The sequence below is a fragment of the Asterias amurensis genome, chromosome 1 (assembly GCF_032118995.1).
Source record: "Asterias amurensis chromosome 1, ASM3211899v1".
NCBI classification, from domain to species: Eukaryota; Metazoa; Echinodermata; class Asteroidea; order Forcipulatida; family Asteriidae; genus Asterias; species Asterias amurensis.
Window position 1 is genome coordinate 22281338 of NC_092648.1, and position 24731 is coordinate 22306068.

Sequence of the window (24731 nt, forward strand, 5' to 3'; positions counted from 1 at the left end):
TTTGAACCTTGTCATTCGGGTTAAAACATGAACAGAGAATTTACAAATCCAAAGGCAAAACGTGGCCTGTCAAAGAAAGTCTGCAGTAGATTTCCTGGAAGAGTAAAGGCTGTTTACAGCGTTGGATACATACACAAAATGAAATATCCTTTCACAGACAAGAGAAAACTCACAAAAATCAAACAGACCATGCAAAGCGACAGCCTAAATAGGACATCCTGAAGAAGAAGAAAAAATCCTAGATGGGGAGAGCCCGCAGGATGGACAAACTCTTTATTATTCACAGTATCCAATAGATGCCAAAAATTGAAACTAATAGCATTTTGATCTTAATGCAAGGCTGCTTGTTTATCCTGGCTGTTTGGAGAAGCCAAGTTTGATAGATATCAGAGATGTCCAAGACAACTTTTCTTCTCGTTCGTCACTTTGCCGGGCCAAATTATCCTAGCATTAAATGAAGCACGACGGAAGCTGAGGTCTGTACTGAGAGATCTCTGTTATTAATCTCAATCATGAAATCTGATTTTGTTTCTTACCCAGCTGAGACAAACTAGGAGAGACAATCTTAAAAGATGCCAGGTTCGGGTGAAGAGTGGAACTGCTTTGTACATTTATTCATGGTTATTGACTACTTCTTATAAAGGATGCTTCTTTTAAGGGCTACTGTGCCAGTTTACTGATTAGGGAAACTATTTCAAAATGCCAACAACCTCCAAGATGACTTTTTTGTAAAGTCAAATTTCAAAATAAATATATATATTTCTAGATGATTTTTTTATTCAGTGACCTCAACTGGATCATCAGTCGTTTTTCTCTATCTCGTTTTTTTCTTCTTCTGGAAATTAAAATGAGTTTCGAAATGCTAACAACCTCCACGGTTGTTTAGTCAAATTTCAAAACAGATTTATACATTTCTTAGACGATTTTTATGCAGTGACCTCTACTGTATTTTCAGTCGTATTTCTTCATCTCGGTTTTTTATTCTTCTCGAAATTAAGATCATGTTCCGAGAGATCTTCGGTACATGCGTATTACACGTAGCTGAAGGGGATAAGCTAAGGTTAGCTTGGGCTCATTGTGATTCCTATTTTCTGGGTCAATTATGGACTGCAACCATGGTGTAGTGCCTCTCTGAACAGATGTTTCTTACACGAATAACTGGTGGTCATTTCACTGCCCTGTGGTGCTACCATATAATCAAGCTGTATCCACTTTGCGTGTAACGTCAGGTGGCAATTCAAGGTGGGTTCGTAACTGTGATGTTCAGGGACATCTTTAAGATTATAGTTGACCATGGGACAAGCACGAAGAAGGAATTCCACAGAGGAAGTCGACCAGGTACGCATAAATTTTTGGCCATGGTTTTGAGCTATTGCAGGAACTATTATATTATCTACTGTTATATCATATTTTAAACTAGATCCAGGGAATATAAGGTGCTCATTTATCCTCTTTTCATAACCCAAAACCCCTTTTTTATGTGCAACAAATATGCAAAATTGTTTTTAATTTTACATAAAAAAGGAAATAATTTTTTTTAAACCCATTATTTCGAGCCCATTATTTTGCCCTATTCCAAATTAATCTTAAACGTTTTACTATCAATTTTTTTTTTATGAACGACTGCAAAGTATTAAAACACACACAATTTCAGAACTCAGACAACCTGAAAAATTTCACCCAAATTTCAGAACACCTGAAGGCATGAGACCACCTCCAACACACATTAAATGCATTTGACTTGCTGACCTGTCCATTCACCAGAAATTCAATGACACTCACCTTCATTGCAAGCCTGACGAGGTTGGGATGCACAATCATGAGACGTAAAGCTTGCTTCTTGAGCTCAACCAGACGACTATTGCATCTCTCACACCACACCCCAACCTCTGCCCTCCCTGAGGTGTTTGAGTCTTGGGGTACCATCGATGATCCTTCCATGCCGTGAAGGCCCTGTAGCGACGCCGAGGCCACGCCTTGTTGGGTTGACGCCCTATGTTGTGTCATCATCTCTCGGTCTCGTGATTCCATTATAGGTGCTGGGGAGTGACCAGCGTTTGGCCCACTGGGTACAATCTCTTGTGGATGGGAGGGGGCACTATATCCCGATGTGCTCTCAGATGGCTTGTAAAAATCTTCAAGCTGTGTTACAGAAAAATAAAAAGAGATGTAAACCACAAGAAAAACCGACTGTGTAAATTTAAAATAAGTTGAGGTTGAACAATGACAAATTTACTAGAGCGGGATTTGAACCAATGACCTCCGGTTTAACGTATCGACATTCTACCAACTGAGCTATCTAAGCCCTATGTTGGCACTTGGCTGGCTCTCTATTTTGTCAATACTGTTTGGGGTTGCCAGTCAGAAGCCATATAACCGTTAGCTTCTGTGAAGCCAGGGATCACACCCAAGTTTACAATACAATTTGGGAAGCGGCAGCCAGGGTATCTCTTTAAGGGAATGCAACTTTTTATTTTGAATATAAAAAAACAAGACAACAGTATTCTACATTCAAGATGAGCCATAGTTTGTTATACTTGAAAGGAAGAAGAATATCAGAGTTGGGTCTCAAAAGCTGTTAAAAATTATTCTTTAAGTTGGCAAATCAACAACATACCCCTATCACTGCATCAGTAAGCCGTTGTTGGCAAATTCCCCACTGCAGTGAACCTAAACTTCCATTTGCCCGCGCTCAGATAAACGTTTGACTTACAAAGTCACGTTAAACTGTGTTAAATATCCTCAGGTAAAACATGTTTGGGTGTCACAGATATCCCTTTCCATTTAGAGAAACAGAAACCTCCATTTGGCAAAAAACCATTTCAACATTATATGTAGGCCTTGGTTCAAAAGAAGCAATGTGGGTCTCCCGTTTTGAGAAATGTAACCCGAACACAAGCCTGCTAATGCCAGCGCAATTCTAAGCAGTCGCTGGGGGCAATGCAGCCGAGAGAGCGGACAAGATAGAGGGAAAGAGGAAGAAGGAAATTGAAGTCTTGTCCTGGCTCTGAGAAGCCCTACATCTGACGCTTGTTTAATGACATGTGACAAACATCTATTGTCCAGCAGTTCAAACTAGTTCATCAATCCGCACGGAGAAACATTCCACGTTAGTAACAAACACTCTTCAGAGCCCCCCAAAATGAACAAGGTCTTGGCAATTTCATTGCCGACTGTGCTTTGACTGCAATATGCTGGATATAAAGTTGAATATATTTGTAGAGATTTCAGGGGGGGGGGTAGAGGATTTCTCCCCACAGACGGAAAGAGCTCAGATTTCCAACTGTATTTCTAGCTGGAGGAGTCTTGTCCAGCATCTCTCGCCTGGTTGTCTGCCAAGTCAAGAATCTAATAAAGATTCACTCAGATCAAATCTTGCCTTTCTGTCACTACACATCATATCAGAGGATCTGTGACCATCTCAAAGTAAACCAAAGAGCAAATGGAAAGGCAGCAGGTTTACAAAAGAAAAGAGAAAAAAAAATAACATTGAATGTAAAAAAATGCTGGTAACGTTTTCCACATTTGTAGTTTTCAATAACTAATCCGGATAAATAAATGAAACATGTCGCCAGAAATGTTTTTATAAAATCAACCAGGATAGACAACAAAAAGCACTTTCATGAACCTTGCTATTTTGTAAATTACTGATAATGGGGTAAGGGGGGGGGGCTAACTTCATAATCAATAAAAACCATAAGGGCCCACTTTTATTAAACAGACTGTTAGCAGTGGCACAGAACCTTGCTAAGCACAGAAAATTCTTTCTCATCTTAGTAGGAGCAGGTTACAAGCTAAATTCTATCAAGTTTACAAAGTTCAGACTGGTCCTCCGCTCATTTATTGCTCTAGCAAATAAAACAAGCTGAGGAGTATTTCTGCTCAACAGCTTTATGAAATCGGGCCGGATTTTAAACCTGTTTAGTGCACAATATTGACACTAAATGCAGTTTATAAAAACAACAATCCCGTTGATAATTCCTCTTGGGAATCATTTGGAATGTTAATGACTATAACTGATAAGCAAGTCCCATCAGCAACAATTACCATTCTTGGTTTTTATTTTGTGTTGTTGTGTTGCTGAAACTTTCCCCTGGTTTTATGTTTTTTCCCCCCTCCCACCCATCAAGCACCCTAAAGTATAGCATTAACACCTGCTAACATAAACCCTTGTGATTTATGGAGGCTCAAATATGTCTGAATCGCTGATTTCAAAAGGCCGCCTCTCACTCGCGAAGCCCCAGCAAGGCAGTCCGCGAACAATACATGCCATAACTAATGCGTTGCAGTATTTTGACGAATCTACAACAACAGGTATTACAGCAGTGCCACTTCCTGTTGTGCTTTCCCCCTGTCATAATGCAGGTAATTTCACTGGCCCCCCTTGGAAAGAGGGAAGCCATTCAACCTCAGCTGGCCAAGCAGTCTTCTTGGAGCTGGAATCTTTCAAGCGCTTTTTATCTTCTTAATTTGATGAGTTTGTCCTTCCCTTCAACCAGCCATGGTCAGAGACCCCCCTGGCGAGAGAGCGTTCCTTCTCCCTATAAATAGCCCCAACTGGAACCCAATGCTCTTTAAAGGTGAATTTGGATGGTGTGGTTATTCTGGGAGTAAAGGGACTGGGTGCCATCCTACCTTTCAGTGGGTTATATATTCAAACAAAAAATTGTTTTCAACTTTTCAGTAATCAATTTCCAATTGTTCTTAAAAGCGTGCTTACAAAAACATTGTTTATACAAACAAGCTGTTTCACGTAAATATCCAGAACGACTTGTGTAAGTATCCTGTTAGTAAACGGAATGGGTGCCATCCTGCTTTTCAGTGGGTTATTTTAAAGATAATCATTTTCTCCTTTTCAGTAAAAGAAATGGGAATATTCCTCCAATTGCTCTTTAAAACGTGCTTAAAACAACAACAAAATTGAACACACAAACTGTTTGTGTCTGTGACCCATACAAGTGGGTGGGCACCTTGTCATTTGAATTTGGATTGGATTCCTACAGAATCCTAGACGTGCTTTTTGAAGTTCCATTTCTTCAGACCAGATGTTCCAGATTACGGATATCGATTTATCCCCAAACTGATTGGTAAGCCTATATGCATCCTCAGATTTTTCCTTCCCCAACACCCCAACAAAAGTACAGAACCACGCACACACTTGAAGAATTCACATCTCTCCAGGCCTGGAATTATATACACTTGCCCTGGTATTGCCCCTTGGTGCCCCTTGTTTCCTAAAGATTTCCAAAGGAAGCAGAACCCTTTGCAAAATGAAAATGCCTTTCCCACTCAAAGAGGAAATTCTGTTTCTGTAGCCTGCTTCCCTTGGGTCCAAATATTCTTTAAATGTTTTTACATTCATTTGGTTAAAAACAAAAGAGAAAACTTATCTTGAACATTGCAATTTAATCTATTCAGCTCAGTTGATACATTATGTGTCTTCAAGGCAATAATAAAACATTCCCTAAAATAACAGGACATGACTAGATAGAAAAACTTTCAAATTTGAAAAAATGTACACAATACTACTACTGTATACTACGCTAGTGTATTCTATATCTGGGTCATTTGCCAAACTGCAGACGCCCCCTAAAAAGCTGTTTTGATTAGTAAAAAAAATGAACTACATTGTATAAGTCTACATTCACTACAATGTAATACTTGTTTAAAAAGTACAAAGGTGTTTATTGGCCCAGTAGTTTAAAATGTGTAAGTGTTGATGAACTCTGTTACATTGTATTACTTTTTATGATACAAAGTAATACAATGTAACAAAATTCACATCCGGTGATGTATTGCTGCACAACAATGCATTTAAAGTACACAACCATAATGCTTGGGTTTGTTTGTGTATACAATAATATGTATGTCGAGGGAGGTATTCGAACCAATCAAACAATATGAACTGTGCCTATTTAGTTTTCTCCACAAAGAAAGTAACAAAAGTAAGGATTTACTGATGTAACAACACTCAACAAAATTGACAATACTTGTTTGTTGCCAACATCACACAACATTGTAAAATATCAGCCACTATTTTTGTTTTTGCTCCAACTTTCAAACAATTTAGAAATTATTCTATAATCTTGCTTGGAAGTTTATTACACTTGCATATTATACACAAATTGCGTCTTTTGATTGCTAGAAAATGTTTGTGGAATGGTGTTATAGTCTATGTAAAAAAAATCCTAAACTGACTCAAAAAGATGTTACGTTTGAAACTGAAAACAAAATACATTTGAGACGCAGTTTTTAAACTTCTCAAAAAAACAAAAACAAAATCTACCCACACAGCAAATACAGCCACCGGTAACATGTCACTTTTTCCTCATCTTGAACCTGAAATCATTTTACTGACTAAAGTAATGTTTTACCTTGTCCTTGAAACTTTTCACCTCCTCAGTGGTGGGTCCGAGCCCGTGGTCGCTCCTTCCAGACGAAGCCATTATTGCCGCCAAAATCACGCGGCAAAACAACTCTCGTGCTGCTTCGAACTTTTAAAACTCCCCGGAACCAAATCCAAATCGAGCTGTGACCTTATAAAGTAAATTTTCCAGCACTTTATCTGGAAACGACGAGGATAACAACAGAAAGAATTTCCAGAGTTTGACTTTCAAAGTGTTGTTTTCCTGTCTCCATGGTTTGTTGGAATCACACAAACTTCTCCCGAGTCCGAAGAAGTCGCCCCTTGTCTGGACCGGTGCCTAACCCCAAGAGATGGGAGTCACGCGACGCTGCAAGAGACACGACACGTATCTTCACTCTTTCCGCTCCCACACGACTCTCGCCCAATCTCAAAAGTTGCGATTGTCATCCACTCATCAGCAGAGCTCAAAGCTTCGGTCTACACACTGGGGCCCAACCCCCTGCCCAGGATTAGTCCGATCCGAGCGAGATTTCTCGCGATCAATGATTACAGCAATCAGATTTTCTCTCTCCCTCTCTCCCTCTGCCGTGTTGTCGCCGCCAGCTAAAGACAACAATAATCAACCAACTGAATAATCAGACAATAGATGGCGCAATTGACGTCGACGTCTTGAAGAGTTGTTGACTGTCAACTCCCTGGCTCTACGAAACGGGGGTATCTCGATGATTGAGATTCGATGCATGTACAGCGGTCAGTGCTGGCGCGCTTTTAAGTTTTAGTTTCAGAAGTAAGCCTATCAAATGCATTTTACCATCTGTATCAACTTTGAGGGATGCAACGACTAAACCGTCTTTTTACATTCATGAAGGATGTAAGATATTTTCCACAGTGTTGAATCATTGAGCTATGAATTTAGAGCAAGGGCCATGTATAGGCATCGGATTCCGGGAATTGAGTTTTCAAAAACAACAAGCACATCAATAATACCAACTTGCTAAACTCACATTGCCAAAATGATGAGCCACTGTCGTCAACCGAAACGATTTGACACAGCTCTTGAGAGGGCGCCCTCAATGTTGTTAGCGCGCTGATGATGATACTGAAGGATCCTCAAAACAGATTACACAAACGATAAATATCCCATAACAGATTTATTAATCAGTTTGCAGGACTTTGACTCATGAAAGAAAACTGTCAAAAAATAACATTTTCCACCAGAAAGAGTATAAATTTTGTACAAATTAGTCAATCAGGCCACAAGACCCAGCTAAGGTCGAAATGTCAGTGAGTTAACGTTTCCACCCTAGCAGATTCTTTCTTGAAGACTGTGCATGTGAAATAGTATTTTTTTGCTGGTAACCTTATTTTGTTAAGTATATTTGTTAATGTGATAAGCTATTTTTGTTTTGCTCAAAAGCAACTGTATGAAATTTGGGCCTAGGAGCAGAATAGAAGTAGGTTAACCTACATCCAGATAAACCTTAATGACACAGTGAACTATTCAAATGAAAACATCTTGTTTCATGAAAACATCTTGTTTTCTGACCCCATTCGGGTTCAACAAGAATCAGTATTCATTTGTTGGCAGCATCGGTCTACACTAACGCTAAGCGACCATCATCATTCCGTGGATGCGTAACTCACGCATTCAACCTGCTTCACTCTTGACCGTCGAGTGTCTCTCAGATTATTTTCTAAAAGGGATTCTTTCTGATTTGTAGATGCTATTATGAATCCTATTTTGAGAAGCTGGTGTATGGTTTCACATTATCGTGGGTTATGGATGTCGCCTTGTGAAGTCTTCTGGATCCATAATGTCTCGAAGTGTACGTCATTGAAAAGTTGTTCAGTTTTTAAAGGAGTCCTCATCTGGCGATGTGCGTTATGAATAAAAAGAGCTTCTTCTCAAAGTCAAAATTGCATTCACAAAACATGTATACGTGCAGACGGGGATCCCTCATCAACCAAGCCCGGGTACACTTACTCAAAGTATTAAAGCATACCTAAACACTACACAAAATGTATCAGTTGCTAGTCAAAAAACACAATTCGCTAGTCAATATATTATGAGCATTCATTGTGCAAAATGTTCTGTTCAATTATTAGCTATGCAAAACTGCTGGATGAAATCGTTCCCTGTAACTGTAAAAATTTAGTAGAAATGTTGTGATTGTCACGGGGGGAAGAGGGGAATTAACAGCCACTGGTACAAACAAGAATTACAAAATGGGCCACCTCGTCAGATTTGAAGACACAAAAAAGAGAACACCCTATTCCGTATTAGACTGTGGGTCCTACTACTGTTTCCAAAACACGCCATTCAAAAACATGTACAGTGTTCCATCCAATTCGTCGTTTACGTTTCAGAGGAATAATTATATATCCACGGTTTTGTTTGGTCTTAAAATTATGTTATTGTTTAAACTTCCCAATAGGTATTGGTATAAAAACGAACATAATAGTATAAGCTTTCAGGTTTAAAATATCATTATATAGAGAACTAATACCAATGTTTCGATATTACCGATTATGTACAATGTGCTAGGTCGGCAACGATTTCCAAAACAATCTACAACTTCGGTTAACAATTTGAACCGCCCCCTGCATCAATGTAATAAGAGTACTGATATCGGCCACGCTCACATTTTTCGAGAGTCAAAAATTGCGCGTAAAATTATGGTAAGTGTCTAAATGCCACTTCGCCTGAAGTACGCAACTGTACTAACACAGGGACATCGACTTTCAAAATGAGCAGCCAGGGTTATTGTGATGTTGTTGTCAGGTGAATTGGATCAATAGACTTAAAACTTGAAGGGGAAACAAATCCGCTTCAATTTGCTATTATTCATTCGGGGATGGGGTGGTGGCTGGTGGCTGAAACAGTTGCATATCCATCACTAAGCTTTTCTTTGATATGCTAATTCATAAGACCAAAAGTTTGTTTATTTTCACAAGCACAATCAAGTTCAATCTAAAAGATCTCAGCTTTATCCAAAATGCAGTATATGAAGACCTAATTATGCAAATTTCACGGTGTTCTTTTTATACTACGTGCTCAATGCACCGCGCCTAATTGTCTTGGAACCTTGAAGGACGTCGAAAAAAAGCGTCGGCACAGAATTTAATGTCATTAGTGTTAGCAAATGGCCCCATTTTTCTGCCACCTTGAGGAGATCAAAACCTTCACATAACGCGACTCCGGACATCATTAGTTGTTGTTCATCAGACGTGGAGGGGGGTTCCTTAATAATCAGATAATGTCCAGGTATCGTTTCCTCTGATGTTCAAGTTCGGTTATAATTGAGGTCTAAGTTACATCATGGAGGAAGGAAATCTTCTTCCATGGTTACATTAAACTCATTCCAATTTATTTACAGAGAACAACATAAACAACAACCAAAACAACAACAAAACTTTCTGACCTTTCATGACCTCCTTTCCAATAACGACAACACAGACGAAACGTTGATGAAACAATATTGTTCGCCCACCCATATTAATACACACTCAGACAACATTAAAAAATAGGCCTACTTCGGCCATGATTCGCGCATTCTGTAATTATTAAGATTATCAATTTAAAATGAGAAATGTCAAAGTTTTTGTGACAGGATGGACGCTAAACAGAGGAAACAAAACCGTCACAAAATTTTCTTTTCAGGATGGGACATTTCATTTCTAGCTTTGGTGAGGTTGATTGAATTGTGTCAGATAAAGACATAGACAGTAAGTATAATGTCATGTTACTTTTTAAAAAACATGTTATTATTATACAATATTATTCCTCAAGAAATATAGGCCTATTGTGGTCTATCTGCTAAAATAAAGTATGGACAATTGGAACATCTTTGTACCATTGAACAATCTTACAAGCTAGTTTTGAATCACACTTTATGGAATTCTTCCCAACAATTTAAATAAATAATTACATAAATTAATTTCGCAAGAATTCAAAATGATGGCAAGGTGCCAAATTAAAGGTATTTCCCCACTTAAAATTCCCATACGCTGTTCGCTCATCAGACAGTGTTAATGCCCGACGGGCATGCTGACGCCAACATACTCAAAACTATCGCCAGTCTTTTCAGCGGCGGGAAAGAAAAGGCGAAGAAATGAAAACACGAGAAGTTGTTCAGGAGATTGTGTAAACGATGTCGAGCCTGTCACATGAGTATATTACACTTTAATGGCGACTGTGTCTACATTACAAGACAGTGTTCTTGTTGATCAAGCTGCACAGTGATGGTTTGATCTTTCTGTACCTTTCACAGTGATGGAGAAGTTCGTAAGTCCAGTCTCACCAACAGATTCAACCATAATTGCCAAAGAATACAACGCAACAAGCAATCAATGGATAAAGTGAGTTATAAATTAAAGGCACTGAATGGACACTATTGGTAATTACTCAACAAATTGTTAGCACAAAAACTTACTTGGTAACTTGAGCAATGGGGAGCTGTTAATAGTATAAAACATTGTGAGAAACGGCTCCCTCTGAAGTGACGTAGTTTTTGAGAAAGAAGTATTATTGAATTCGAGGTCTCGAATCAAGCATCTAAAAGCACACAACTTGTGCGAAAATGGTGTTTTCTTCCATTATTCTCGCGCAACTTCGACGACCAATTGAGTTCAAATTTTCACAGGTTTGTTATTTTATGCATTTCTTGAGATACACTAAGTGAGCAGACTGGTCTTTGATAATTACAAAAGCTGTCTAGTACCTTTAAAGGACAGCCCGTTGCCTATTTTGTGATGTTTTTACATTTTGCGATGAGTCGCATCTTAAATCCCTGTGCAGAACATGACAGAGAATTAGACCGTAATGTAATGCAACATTGGCCATGTTTATTCCAGGAAAAATTGACTTTCAAGCCTTACATTACCTTTTCCATATTCCCTCCCAATTGTTACAGCCGGTCCCCCACGCATCGGTGCTTCAAAACCCCTATTTTACAGCACCGTCAAATGTCGAACTCCCATACATCACAGCGTGGCAGATTTCTTAGCTCAGCCGAACGGAATGAGAGGCAGATGGAGTTTTAACATGGAACTCATCGATTCAAAGTAGTGTCTCAACTCGAGAGCAAGGTTTTATCGGGAACCTCTGTGTTCAGCGAGATGCTACTGCCGATTTTAAAGGCACTTTTTACTCAAAATAATATTTTTAGCATAAAAGTTTACTTGGTAACGAGCAATGGGGAGCTGATGATAGTATTCAGCATTGGGAGAAATGGCTCCATCTGAAGCCTTTTGTCATGCATCTGAACTGAAAGCACACAAAGTAATTATGTTTTAAGACAAAATTTGCACAAGTTTATTGTTATTTTATGCTTCATATGTTGGGATACAACAAGTGCGAATATTGGTCTTTGCCAAAAGACCAAACGTAACGTATTTAAACGAAGGGTCTCATTTTTTTTGTTTCCTTGGAATGTTGATACTTTCAAGACCACATCTTTTAAAACCAAACTGTGGCCGATCACATGGCCAACCACACTGATACATAAAGGCCAGGCCTAACACAATTTGAATAGTCTCTAACCAAAGCTAAGTTGACTTTCTGTAACATTGTTTAAAGGCAGTGGACAGTGTTTGTAATTATCAAAGACTAGCCTTCACAGTTGGTGTATCTCAACATATGCATAAAATAACAAACCTGTGAAAATTTGAGCTCAATTGGTCATCGAACTTGCGAGATAATAAAGAAAGAAAAAAAACACCCTTGTCACACAAAGTTGTGTGCGTTTAGACGTTTGATTTCGAGACCTCAAGTTCTAAATCTAAGGTCTCGAAATAAAATTCATGGAAAATTACTTCTTTCTCGAAAACTATGGCACTTCAGAGGGAGCCGTGTCTCACAATGTTTTATACCATCAACCTCTCCCCATTACTCGTCACCAAGAACGGTTTTATGCTAATAATTATTTTGAGTAATTACCAATAGTGTCCACTGCCTTTAAAGAAAAACCGCAATACAAAAACTTCCCACAAAAGTTTAAAAGAAGCATCTATGGCTTAATAATCAACACAATGTGCATTCCATCACACACTCCATTCCAAAACGTCGTCCCGCTGGAAGATGTAACCAATCCCAAGACGCATTCCGATACCGTGTGGGAGATATACAAAACAATGAGGCCACGTTCAGGAACGAGTGGCCTAATTATGAAACTCTGAAGTGAAAACATTCTCAAAAACTATCCCCGACTAAAAATTCAAATTTCTTTGCAACCTAAGAATCCTTGTCTCTCTCAGGTAAGGGCCGAAAACAACCAAGTTTGTCCCCGAGGCGTCGTCGATCCATGGGAGCTTGGCGTAAAGTGCATGCTAAATACGAATCGATAGCACCCGCGAGAAATGAAAAATGATCTTGAACTAAGGCGAGGTGATGCTTCGTTGTGACCACGTGGACCACGTAGTTGTCAGAAAGGGTTTGTCCCTAGAGTAGCCATACAGCGTGCGGTAACGGTATTTTAACTCTCACTTCCGCAGATCGGCATTCAAAAACACCACGAGGTTGATGCAGTGACACGCGCGTTTTGCTGCGCGAAGGTCCAGTGCACACAATGAATAGAAATGAGTTAATGAGAGGGATCAATTTAACTTAAGACCTTTTTGCAACGTGGATGAATAAAAAGTTAATTGTGTACACAGAATATCGAGCACGTCTTGCAAAGAGCATCAATAATCCCCTAATCATCACTGATGAGCAACGACTCCCTACGTCATAGCTAACAGTTTTCCCAGTATATCGACAAGATACGCAACTTTTGTTTGTAAACATGATAATTCTGCAGTGTTGAGTCCTGTAGAAGAATTGGCATACAAGATCTTTAAAAGCGTCGGAATGTATATAGTTGAAGCAAATGACTATACAACAAACTGCTGTTTGACTTAAAGACAATGTACACTTTGGTAATTGTCAAAGACAAGTCTTCTCACTTGGTGTATCTCAACATATGCATAAAATAACAAACCTGTGAAAATTTGAGCTCGATCGGTCGTCGGAGTTGCAAGATAACTACGAAAGAAAAAAACACCCGTCACACGAAGTTGTGTGCGTTTAGTGTGGTTGATTTCGAGACCTCAAGTTCTAAACTTGAGGTCTCGAAATCAAATTCGTGGAAAAGTACTCCTTTCTCCATAACTAGGTCACTTCATCGAGGGAGCTGTTTCTCACAATGTTTTATACCACCAACCTCTCCCCATTACTCGTTACAAAGTAAGGTTTTGTGCCAATAATTATTTTGAGTAATTACCAATAGTGTCCACTGCCTCCCTGTCCAGCCCCCTTTCAAAAAATTATGATCTATGTCATGTTCCGAGCTGATATTTCCCACCAAAAACACAACAAAAGTTCTCAAATTCTCTTAAGCTCTTTCAATGGAAAACACATGAAAATGTGTGCAGAACAAATTCTGAACTCAACCTGTGTGACCTGATGGATGAACATTTCGTGAAGGCTTCAAATGGAATGAGTGTTCATAACATTTCCACGCTTGCGAAGAGCTCCAGCAAACGTCGTAACTTTTTGAGCAAAACTGATCGAATGCAATTATATCCTATATAGGTCTACTTACGTTTCGACGAGTTACATGCAGCAATCGAACAACTTGTCAACGGATAGTGTATCGTAGCAGGTATGGTGTATAAGTTGACGTGCAAACAAAAACACAGTCTGTCTGTACTTACCTCTAATCTCTATCCATGTCCATCATGACAGAAATAAACTCAGCTTTACAAACAGTGACCTAATGTTTAAAAAGTCACGTCAAAATCAAACTATAGAGATATCCAAGTTAATTTTTGGACTGCATTCAGATTACTGCATGGGGTTAGGATGTACGTTTTTTTGCTGACGACAAAGCTATGTTCATCAGAAGACGTTCACATCCGTAGGGAATCTCGTGATTTAAAAAGAGAGATCTGAATTGTCAATATTAAACGGTGTTTTCGTCTTTATGCAGCTAGTTACAGTCCTCCAAATTCCTCATTTGCATCTTGACAAATAGACGGTGGCGCGGCGTAGATCACATACCAAGTCGTCGTCAAATATGATTTAGGGACAGGGGCTACAGACGTCTCGCCGACCGGTCAACATAACCAGCTGGCTGGCGGGTAACAACTGATTTGACACTCCACAATGTTTTTATCATTTTCAACATCAGCCACAATCCCGTCTGGGACCTTGTTATAACACGGGTCTTGATAATGAAAGCACCATTGGCACCATGGTCGTTTTGGGACCGAGGAAAGACAGCGAAGAGTAAATCTTTAGAGCTGGATGTGGTGACGAGATCGTTAGCTATCAGATGTTTCCATCCTACATGTTGTATTTGATGAGTAGTGCCACTGGGCGACTCAAGTAGGCGCCAGCTAGCCCTGCCATCGCGCGAGCCAGTCCCGTCTTTCGTTTCGTTTCTAGCGACTAACTTACCAAAAAGCGCGCGATTCACCAAACGGAAACACTCTAAGACCGCTATCTACCTCAAGAGTCCACTTGACTAGTAATGGAGCGAGCGGCATACCCCGACCCAAGGCTGGGGTTCCATCTTTTTTGTCACAATATCTGGTTCTTGAGTTGATTTCATACTCTTTCTTTCCCTCTTTCATGGTTCGTGGATTAAGGTTGATAAATCGATTTGGTGGAATTAAGTTCACGGTCAACAAACGTGAATAGTTAAGGTGGTTGTGAAGCCCCAGACGATCGATCATGGCCTACTCCCTGGCTGCCTCCATGTCGCCAAATTCACGGGCAGGCCTGCCAAAGTACAATACAGATCTATACTATACAATTATAAAATAAATCGATTTTTGTCCAGAAAGACGTTTTCTTTTTAATAAGCACAAGTGTTATTCGATCGACCGGGCGGGAAACGGGTTTGCTTTTGTCGTATACTACATGTACCATTTACTGTTATAGATGTCAAAATTTCGACTTTGAATACACAATGCGTCTTATAAAGGCCTGTGGCGGCATTTTCACGACTAATTTATGAACTGGTTGGACTTTTCACTGAGTGGAAAAATTGAGTTGGAGTGTGAAATTAAACGCTGGTTACCAATTAAGATTGATTCATTTGCTTTATTCCTTTCAGGATGAATTTTAAGTAACAATTTGACCCGGTCCTAATACGTGGTTCAGTCATACCATACATCTCAGCTTAAAGATACATCAACACAAATAATAGGCCCATATATAAGTATTAATTTTGGTTTGTTAACCTTTACACCGATGTGTATATACTTTGGATTGTGAAACGCAATTCAAAGTAGCACACGGGGGTAAGCTGAAGCCTATAGGACCTTTAAATGAACATAAGACCAAGGATATTAATTTTGAAAAAAAAAAAAATTCCCAAGCTCTTTATCCCCGATGTAAATTTAACATATCTTAAAGGCAGTGGACACTATTGATAATTACTCAAAATAGTTATTAGCATAAAGCGTTACATGGTAATGAGTAATAGGAAGAGGTCGATAGTATAAAACATTTTGAGAAACGGCTCCCTCTGAAGTAACTTAGTTTTCGAGAAAGAAGTAATTTTCCACAAATTTGATTTCGAGACCTCAGATTTATAATTTGAGGTCTCGAAATCAAGCATCTGAAAGTACCCAGCTTCTTGTGACAAGGGTTTTTTTTTTCTTTTGTTATTATCTCGCAACTTTGATGACCAATTGAGCTCAAACTTTCACAGGTTTGTTATTTTATGCATATGTTGAGATACACCAAGTGAGAAGACTAGTCTTTGACAATTACCAATTGTGTCCAGTGTCTTTAAGACTAAGGTTTTTTTTCTCAAAAGTACACACGTTTAAGTAAAAATCGAAAGCGCATGAACTCTAACCGAGGGTAGGAAAACAAACAAAAGGAAGACCATTAATACTGCTTTAAAAATCAAACCTTGGCGCCAGCTCGGCTTGAGACTCAAAGAGGGTTCATTAGAGGTGAAGGCATGACAAGTCTATCAGAATAGCTTGGTGAGAAACTTACAGATAAAGTCAAAAATAATATAAAAATTTTTTACCAGAACAGCTTGGTGAGAAAGTTACAAATAAAATCCACAAAAACTCAAGCCTCTCTATCATGGGCAACGCAAAACCGATACCTCTCGAAAAAAAGAAGAGAAAAAAGCAGCGCAGCGAAATCGTACACACCAATGGGAACGAGGTTGCCAAAACAAAAATCGGCCAATAATAAATCACGCAGCCGTAGACTGAAATTGTGATTATTGACTCCATGGTCTGCAGAAGGAATGCGTATCAGTAACAAATTATGTGTGAAGTATGCAAGCAAATAAGCACAAATTCCCTGTTTACCTGAAAAACATTTTTTTTTTGATTATAATATTGACCCTCCTTTTTTGTTTATAGCTCCCAACCCATGAATCATGTTTTTATTTTTTTCATATTTCCATAAATTTCATCTAAGCATTGAAAATGTTGAAATGGCAACTGACTATAGTCATGAAAGAAAAGACCTAATAATAATAATAATAATAACAACAAGTTCTTATATAGCGCATTTCACAATAAACCGTATCAATGCGCTTTACATTAGTCCCCTGGTCATTGGGCCAATAAACATCCCTTTAATCTTTCTCAGCTCCCATTTAGGGAGTATATAGTCCCGAGCTGCCGTGGCGCTCCGAAAGCTTTTCATTCACAATATCAACCTCTACCCTCGCAGGTACCCATTTATACCCCTGGGTGAAGAGAAGCAATTATAGTAAAGTATCTTGCTCAAAGACACCTATACGGCAATGGGAATTTATCAAGTGGAAACGATACACTTTTGTTGGTTTTGTAATGCGAATCACAATTAATAATTTTACCCCAGACCTACCTTGGCATAATCAACTTAGCCCAACAGTGATAACTCTTACCTCAATAGTGATACCATCGAATGAGGGCGTGCTTGAAGTATCGTGCTTGAAGGTAGGAGGAGGTAGGAATTTATTTGCGCACGGACCTAATTGCAATTATTTGGTGAGTCCTAACTAATAATATCGACTGGAGTTTTTTCGAAACAATTCAGGTGTATTTTTCTCTTACAACCTCAGTCTGATGTCATTTCCTTTTAAATTCATTCTCCTTGAACACATGCACTGCCGTCGATTTTACCAAACTTTTCCTATCTTAAGATTAATCAAAGGACTTAGGACGAGTTCAGTTCCGTATCCGAAGACGAAAGGAGTCATTGAACCCATCCTACGTTAGGACTTACTCGTCATAACTCGAGACGGGATTAATCCTAGCGTTTCGTGAAATCGGCTGCACGACAGATAATACACAGCTCTGCATGCATAATAGAGTTACTGGCGCCCTCTTTTGACGATGCTGAAACCGTTTGGGTCAGCGGTTTTTTTTTTACAACAATCATTTTAAAATCTCATTCTTGAGTGTTCCTATGGTTCATTGTAGATAAATCAGATTATTCAAATGCTTTCCATTATAACCAATATTTTGTAATGTTAAAAGCTGGACGAAAAGGGCAAAAGTAGTGTTTAAATCATCCGTTCTTTGAAATGTTGTTCTTTAAAGGAACGTTCAGAATTGGTAAGAAAGAAACATCGTGAAGATCACAGATTTACATAAAACTTACACGGTCTAATGATGATGATAGTTGAAAACATCCCTTGAAATATTTCTGTCTGAAATGTCATATTTGATGAGAAATAAATAATCTAACTTCGCGTTTTGAGTTTATCGCTCAGTGAGCGTTTGATTCATTTTTATTTTGGCATCGATGCAATGCAAAATTTGTAATCGGTTTTTCACTATTCTCTCGTGACCCAGATGGCTGATCGATCTGGAACTTCTACAGGTTTGTCAGTTTATGTATATGGTGGATTACATTAAGTGCTTACACTGCCAGCAACTGTTTTGTTAGTAAAAACCAATTCCGTAACGTTCATCTAAGTGCCCTTTTGCAAGGAACTTAACTCCGAACCAACCTAATCAGTAGAGGGGTGAAATTGTGTAGCGACTACGGTACAGGACTTAAAGAAAATCCCTGATCCCCCAAAATACGCACCTATTCCTTTTGAATTTATTTTATACGCCATGAAGCTTTTAGATGTCAGCTTGGCTTTAGAGCCAGATAAGTATTCATATTAAAGTGATACCGATAAATTTCTTGCCAATTTCACACTGGAACTGAAATACGGCTTTTTGTGAATCAGTGCGCAGTTTATCAAAATATTATGAATGGGAAATACATAAATCAGAGACTGGTTATGTCAAATTTTGTGAAAATATACTTGAGTGGTGGTATCCTCATAAAATGCAATTGAAACACACACTCAAACAATGGTGGCCATCACATGTGCACAGTCTTGCACGCATTATTCGTAGACTTTCATGACCAACTGGTCCAACCGCATTGAGCTATACGTGTGCGATTCTACTCCTTCGAATATTTTAGTTCAACATAATTTATGGCTATACAAAATCATATTGTAGGGAAAGTAAAATAAAGACATGACATAGAATGCCTGCCAGTAAAAAAAATTAACAAAGCAAAGAGAAAACCCGAGAAAAAAACATGACCTAAGTTTTCGGTTAAAGGAACACGTTGCCTTGGATCGGACGAGTTGGTCTATAAAGAGCGTTTGTAACCGTTTGTTATAAATTGCATATTGTTGGAAAGATGTTCTAAAAGTAGAATACAATGATCCACACAAGTTTGCCTCGAAATTGCGTAGTTTTCCTTTTACTTAGCGAACTAACACGGTCGGCCATTTATGGGAGTCAAAAATTTGACTCCCATAAATGGCCGACCGTGGTAGTCGACGAGGTAAAAGGAAAACCGTGCAATTTCGAGGCGTGTTTGTGTGGATCACTGTATTCTACTTTTACAACATCTTTCTACCCATATGCATTTTATTAAAAACGGTTATAAACGCTTTTCAAAGACCAACTCGACCTATTCAAGGCAACGTGTTCCTTTAACTGGAAGGCCTGTAAACTGAAAATTTGCCCAACCGAAATCCATGTAGTTGTAATGTTCGCACGAATTTGGGCATGCTTGACAAACTTGGGTTTCTAGATATGCTTAATTAAAAAGTATGCATCAATAAGCAACATTCTGTTTAAATTATTGGTGTTATAAAAAAATTGATGCGGATATTTTTATTTTCAAGAATGTTGTATGAGAAGTAATAAAGATTTGGTTTAATAGAAAATGATGATTTCTTCGTTTCTTCGTTCGTTCGGGTTGTTTCCTTGTTTTCTCGCTCGAGGACCTTTTGACACAAACTTCTATGTTGTATGATTCACATCCAAACGGAATGAGGTTACACTAAGGGAATGTACACAGGGATTGGTTTTAAAAGCAAATAACACACAAAATATGAACGTTGACAAAAGTGTCGTCTGTGCACATGACTGTATACCCATAAGTGACAAAATAAATATACATGGACTCTCTTTTATACATATTGTATAGGACCTCCATATGATAGATTATGATCATACACAAACCTTGTATTACCGACACCATAAACTCAAGTGGAAAGTAAAACGCAATTTGAAGGCACAGATGGACTTACCTTTAGTGAGTATAAATTCCAAGTCCAACCCACCTGAGGACAACGTAGATCATCTTGACATCAAAGCTACTATGATCGGAGGATTTAGCGGGTGTATTCCACGAACCAAAAACAAAACCCAACAGGGTGTGCGGTCGCCAATACTGCGGCAATATTAGAAGTCCGGCCGTGTGTTCCTCACCGTTATATCGCCTTGATTGAAAGGCCCGGATGGGGTTGCTGCCCTCCGGGGGTGACAAGCCAATGATGGCGTCTTCATCTACCGGACACCGTAACTTCAGAATTTACACACACACTTGACACCGATGGGGAACCGAAGGAACGCACATCTTTCTTGACGAACTCCCCCCGAAGACTGTGCGATCGTGTGTCCTCCACAAACAGCCAAGTCATCCGCTTACATCATCCTGTCGTAGCCGGTAGCTGGTGTTCCTGGTAATGCTTCCCGTTGTTTTCCCCCCACTAATGTTCCTGCTCCGGGGATGAGGATGCTGCCAGTATAAGGGGAATCCAAGATACCTTGGTGTCGGGTTAACCAGGCAAATTATCTCCCCTGGGGGCTAACAAGGTCTATAGAATCCTATACTGGGGTTGGGTTCCTGAAAGAAAAACGGGGAGAGCATTTTAGGTATTCATGATCAAAGTGGTTGTGTTGTCCAGTTGTTATGTTCATTCTGATGGGGTGTCATCTTCACTGGATAATGTACTAACCCATAGACAATGCAGTGACTGCGGGCGCTGATTGCCGTAGGTCTCTCCTGCACTTAAAAAGTGCGAGCTGCGCGCTGCGGTACCGCGGTGAGAAAATAATGTGAGCCACTGCCGAGAGGTATATAGCTGGCAAGCGACACACTGGAAAGACAATACAGCCGGGAATTAACACATGTCGACATGACCCACCTCGCCGGATCCCAATCCAATCGATTCATGTTCTACATGATGCTGAATATTCCCAGTGATTCTCCACCGGCTATAGGGTAGCCACGAAACACCACAAAAACATGGGGTAAAAAGGTGATCTATTTATGGGCCGAGTGTTCGCTCCCCTCTCCCCGACGCGCGGATCTGAATCGATCCCCGGTGCGTCGTACTGGGACCAGCAATTAGCTCAGACCCATAGGCGAGAGCACGCACATCGGGAATATATACATACACCTCTTTACTAAAGTTCTCCGTCATGGGAACCAAGTCAGTTTGATCAAGGAGTTGTAAATCTCTTCGTTCAGTGAATTTCAGTTATACCCTGGGAGTGATGTCGTGAGCTTTCTCTCTCTCTTTTTCTCCGGACAATGCTCTGTGGACGGGAAGTTGACGAATTTGTGAAATGGCACCTGCCAAGTTGACGTAGGGATTGGGAAACGATCGATGGATATCAACGGTCCCACGGTTCACCATGAAGGGTGATGAACTCTGGTAGATGGAGGTACAACCTACCTGCGTACATGTATAAACAAAGTTAAGATCCTGGCAGAGGAGACTAGTCTCGCAGTCACACCGTGTCTTGTATCTAACCGTCGTTAATAAGCCTTTGTGTAGCAGTTGTTATAGCCAGGTCCTTGCTCTGTGGTATAGCGCACGCAGTTGCACTGCACATCCATGTTCAAATGGTGACTGTGTACTGCACATCCATTTTCAAATGGTGACTGTGTATAAAATGGCCAACTGTTTAATATTACAATGCCGTGGCTTTACAGTCAGATGCCAGGTTTTTTCCCCTTCTCCTCTCGTATGGCACTCAGCTGATTTACAAATACCTCTAGGGCGTGTAGATTATTTCATAAGATCCTGATTTTATTGAGACATCCGTGCACGTTCCCGAATGCAATAATAACGTTCTTGATAAAAGTGCATGAGCAAGTCGTACAGAACTAAGATGGTAAGGGTCTGATACGGAGGGGGGGGGGCGTAGCCCGGGGTATATAGAAGCTAAGAACGTCTCCAGTGACGCAGTCTTCGAGGATATATATATATATATATTTTTCTTCTTCAGTTTTCGCTTTCCATATTTGACTGTCATGAAGAGATGAATATTATAATAATCTTAATCAACGAGCCCATCTCACGGACGTTCAACCTAAGATCGGCTGCTGGGCAATGGAGAGATTAATACAGGAGGCTGCAGAAGGCACTGAAACATAACATCCGTCCTAATGCCCCAATCTCTGCATGCCAATGTAATTATGCAGGCTCTTGATTACAACATGAATTTATAAAGCTTTAATTTGATTGACTGGACGACTATGTCGCCAGGAAATCACAGAAGTAAAAACTGCTCTCTGTGTGCCGAACCATAGCCGTCTGCATCACATCGCATGCCCATGGGGGCTTTTCGGTGGCACAGCAATGGTACATAAGTTGCTTTCATTATAATGAGTAGAAATAAATTGACACTCAGTATGATTTTGTTGTGGGGGTGCAATGACCAAAACACTGAAGTACATCGAAGATCAAATTTGGTTTACATGGGATTTCTTTTTTCTCCTTCGATATTTAAAGGCAGTGGACACTATTGGTAATTACTCAAAATAATTATTGGCATAAAACCTTACTTTGTAACGAGTAATGGGGAGAGGTTGATGGTATAAAACATTATGAGAAACAGCCCCCTCTGAAGTGACCTAGTTTTGGAAAAGGGAGTAATTTTCCACAAATTTGATTTCGAGACCTCAAGATTAGAACTTGAGGTCTCGAAATCAACCATCTAAACGCACACAACTTCGTGTGACAAGGGTGTTTTTTTCTTTCATACTTATCTTGCAACTCCGACGACAGATCGAGCTCAAATTTTCACAGGTTTGTTATTTTACGCATATGTTGAGATACACCAAGAGAGAAGACTGGTTTTTGACAAATACCAACAGTGTACACTGTCTTTAAGGCAGACGCAAAACAGGTATAAAGCTGATCGTTAAAAACAACCCCCATCCATGGACTCTACTGATTAGCGTGCATGGAGTGCATGATACATACGGTTATAAGGCTTTCTTCATACGATGGTTTTCTTACAGCGAATGTAAAATGGGAGTAAATTAAAAACAAACACTATTCACACGATATTTGGAGCAAACAAACATGAAGTTGCTCACTCTCGAAGTATACCGTTATATCAACACACACCCTCCCTCATGCATTCTTTAGCTCAATTTACTTGAACACACTACATTTATATAGCAAATCTTTCTCTAACCTCGCCGTCTACAAAAATCACCCGGGTCAGAATTGACCCGCATTCTTGGTCCTATAAGGGGGACTGACCGTGTTTGGGGTCAGGCTGACCCGATATCTGTTTTGGGGTTGTTTTTGCATTTGATTGTAACTTAGATTTTGTCCGGTGCCTTTAAATGCACACAAAGCATCCAACCATAGAGGAACCAACGACCGATCCAATGAGGCCAAAGGTCAACTCGAAACCCAATGCAGCGTCTCATTACTAGATGCTATTTCGAACCATGACATCCCTAAGCCACGCATCGATCCCAGAATTCTCTTATTTCAGCCAGCAAACATTTTTTTGCAGATAGAGCCCAGGGGACGATCAAGCCACGGGTACACTCAAAGAGTTCATACGCTCGAGGTGTTTAAACCAATCAGAGTAGGGGTTAAGTAACCCCTGTTGGCCAATCACAATCATTAGACTCGTACCCTCCTATGCAAGTATATTTGAGTGGCTCAAAATTAAATTAGTCCTGGTTTGACCAGCGAATCGATCACAGTGGATACGAGGTTGATATCTACCGGGCATTCCTAACCCACAACGACTCAGTAATTTGGTCCCGTTTTCAATTCAAGTAATGCGCTCGACCAAAATATTGTGTTTCCAAAACAGCTTCCATAATTAATTCTGGGCCCATAAAAAGTGCAGTGTGGCATATAATACGTATCGTATTGCGTCTTCATTGCACACTGATTCGCCTTCATTGACTGAACGAGTACAAGTCCCCGGGCGATATGGTCCTCTTCTGGGCAGGAAAACTAGACTGAATATACATGCATGAAACTCGATCAAAATTGTCTTTAGTATGGCACATAATGCGTGTATACGTTCCTATTAACAAATGGGAACAGCATGTCTGTTCAAGTATTTCATTTGTGGTCGGCGAGTTGACAATTCTGATAGGCAAACAAAATAATAGTGTAAGAAGGTCTAGGAGTGATACACAACGATATAATTTGACTATAGTTTAGATAAGGTCTTGGTGAACTATAATTGTGAGTCTTCATCGATTAAAGTTTGAGTAAGTTATCTCTTGGTTAACCATGTCGGGGAAAAATCATTTTGCCGAGCCTCATTCCATAAAATAACTTGAATTTTAATATGGTCACGACAATCGACTTCTTATGTTCAATGAGTTAGGAGTATACCATCCAACATATTTAGGTCATAAGATATAGTGTACTGCAGATGATATCACAAACATATGTAGATGACGTTATCTGGAGATAATTCGTCGTCTTCCATTTTGGAATGACCGCATTTTGAAAGCAGAATTTTGTCATCCAAAGATAACTTATCTTGGGTTTCCGACAATTTCTGAATGATACATCACGTATCTTGGGAAATCGACATCAAATGTTCATTATGTCGTCATCCCGTGTAATATCAGCAAAAAACTTAAATGTTTCTCGTTCGAACAATAGTAGACTTTGGAACGCTAGGTGGCAGCAGACAGGTAATTTTCCAATGTTTACGAGTATGCGGACATTACTAAGAACAATGGATTTACATTGTAAGTCAGCTGCCACATCTTCCAAAAGTCCCCCATTGCTATATCTAATTACCTCGTCTTACTCTCATTTAAAATGAATGAAAC

At 39.6% G+C, this 24731-nt stretch overlaps 1 protein-coding gene across 3 annotated transcripts in view; it reads right to left on the reverse strand.

Annotated features, from left to right (window-relative positions):
• The window catches only part of LOC139952114 (uncharacterized), a 215447-nt gene extending 195504 nt beyond the window's left edge, over positions 1 to 19943 (reverse strand). For 2 of the 3 annotated variants that reach the window (XM_071951115.1, XM_071951205.1), the window contains exons 1-2: positions 6375 to 7050; positions 1783 to 2142 (exon numbers count right to left, since the gene is read on the reverse strand). In XM_071951115.1, coding sequence (XP_071807216.1) covers positions 1783 to 2142; positions 6375 to 6446 — 432 coding nt within the window. In that variant the 5' untranslated portion in view covers positions 6447 to 7050. Of the gene's footprint in view, positions 1 to 1782; positions 2143 to 6374; positions 7051 to 19920 lie in introns of those variants that run through there. The other variant, XM_071951290.1, reaches the window with a different exon arrangement.
• Positions 19944 to 24731: the final 4788 nt, after the last annotated feature.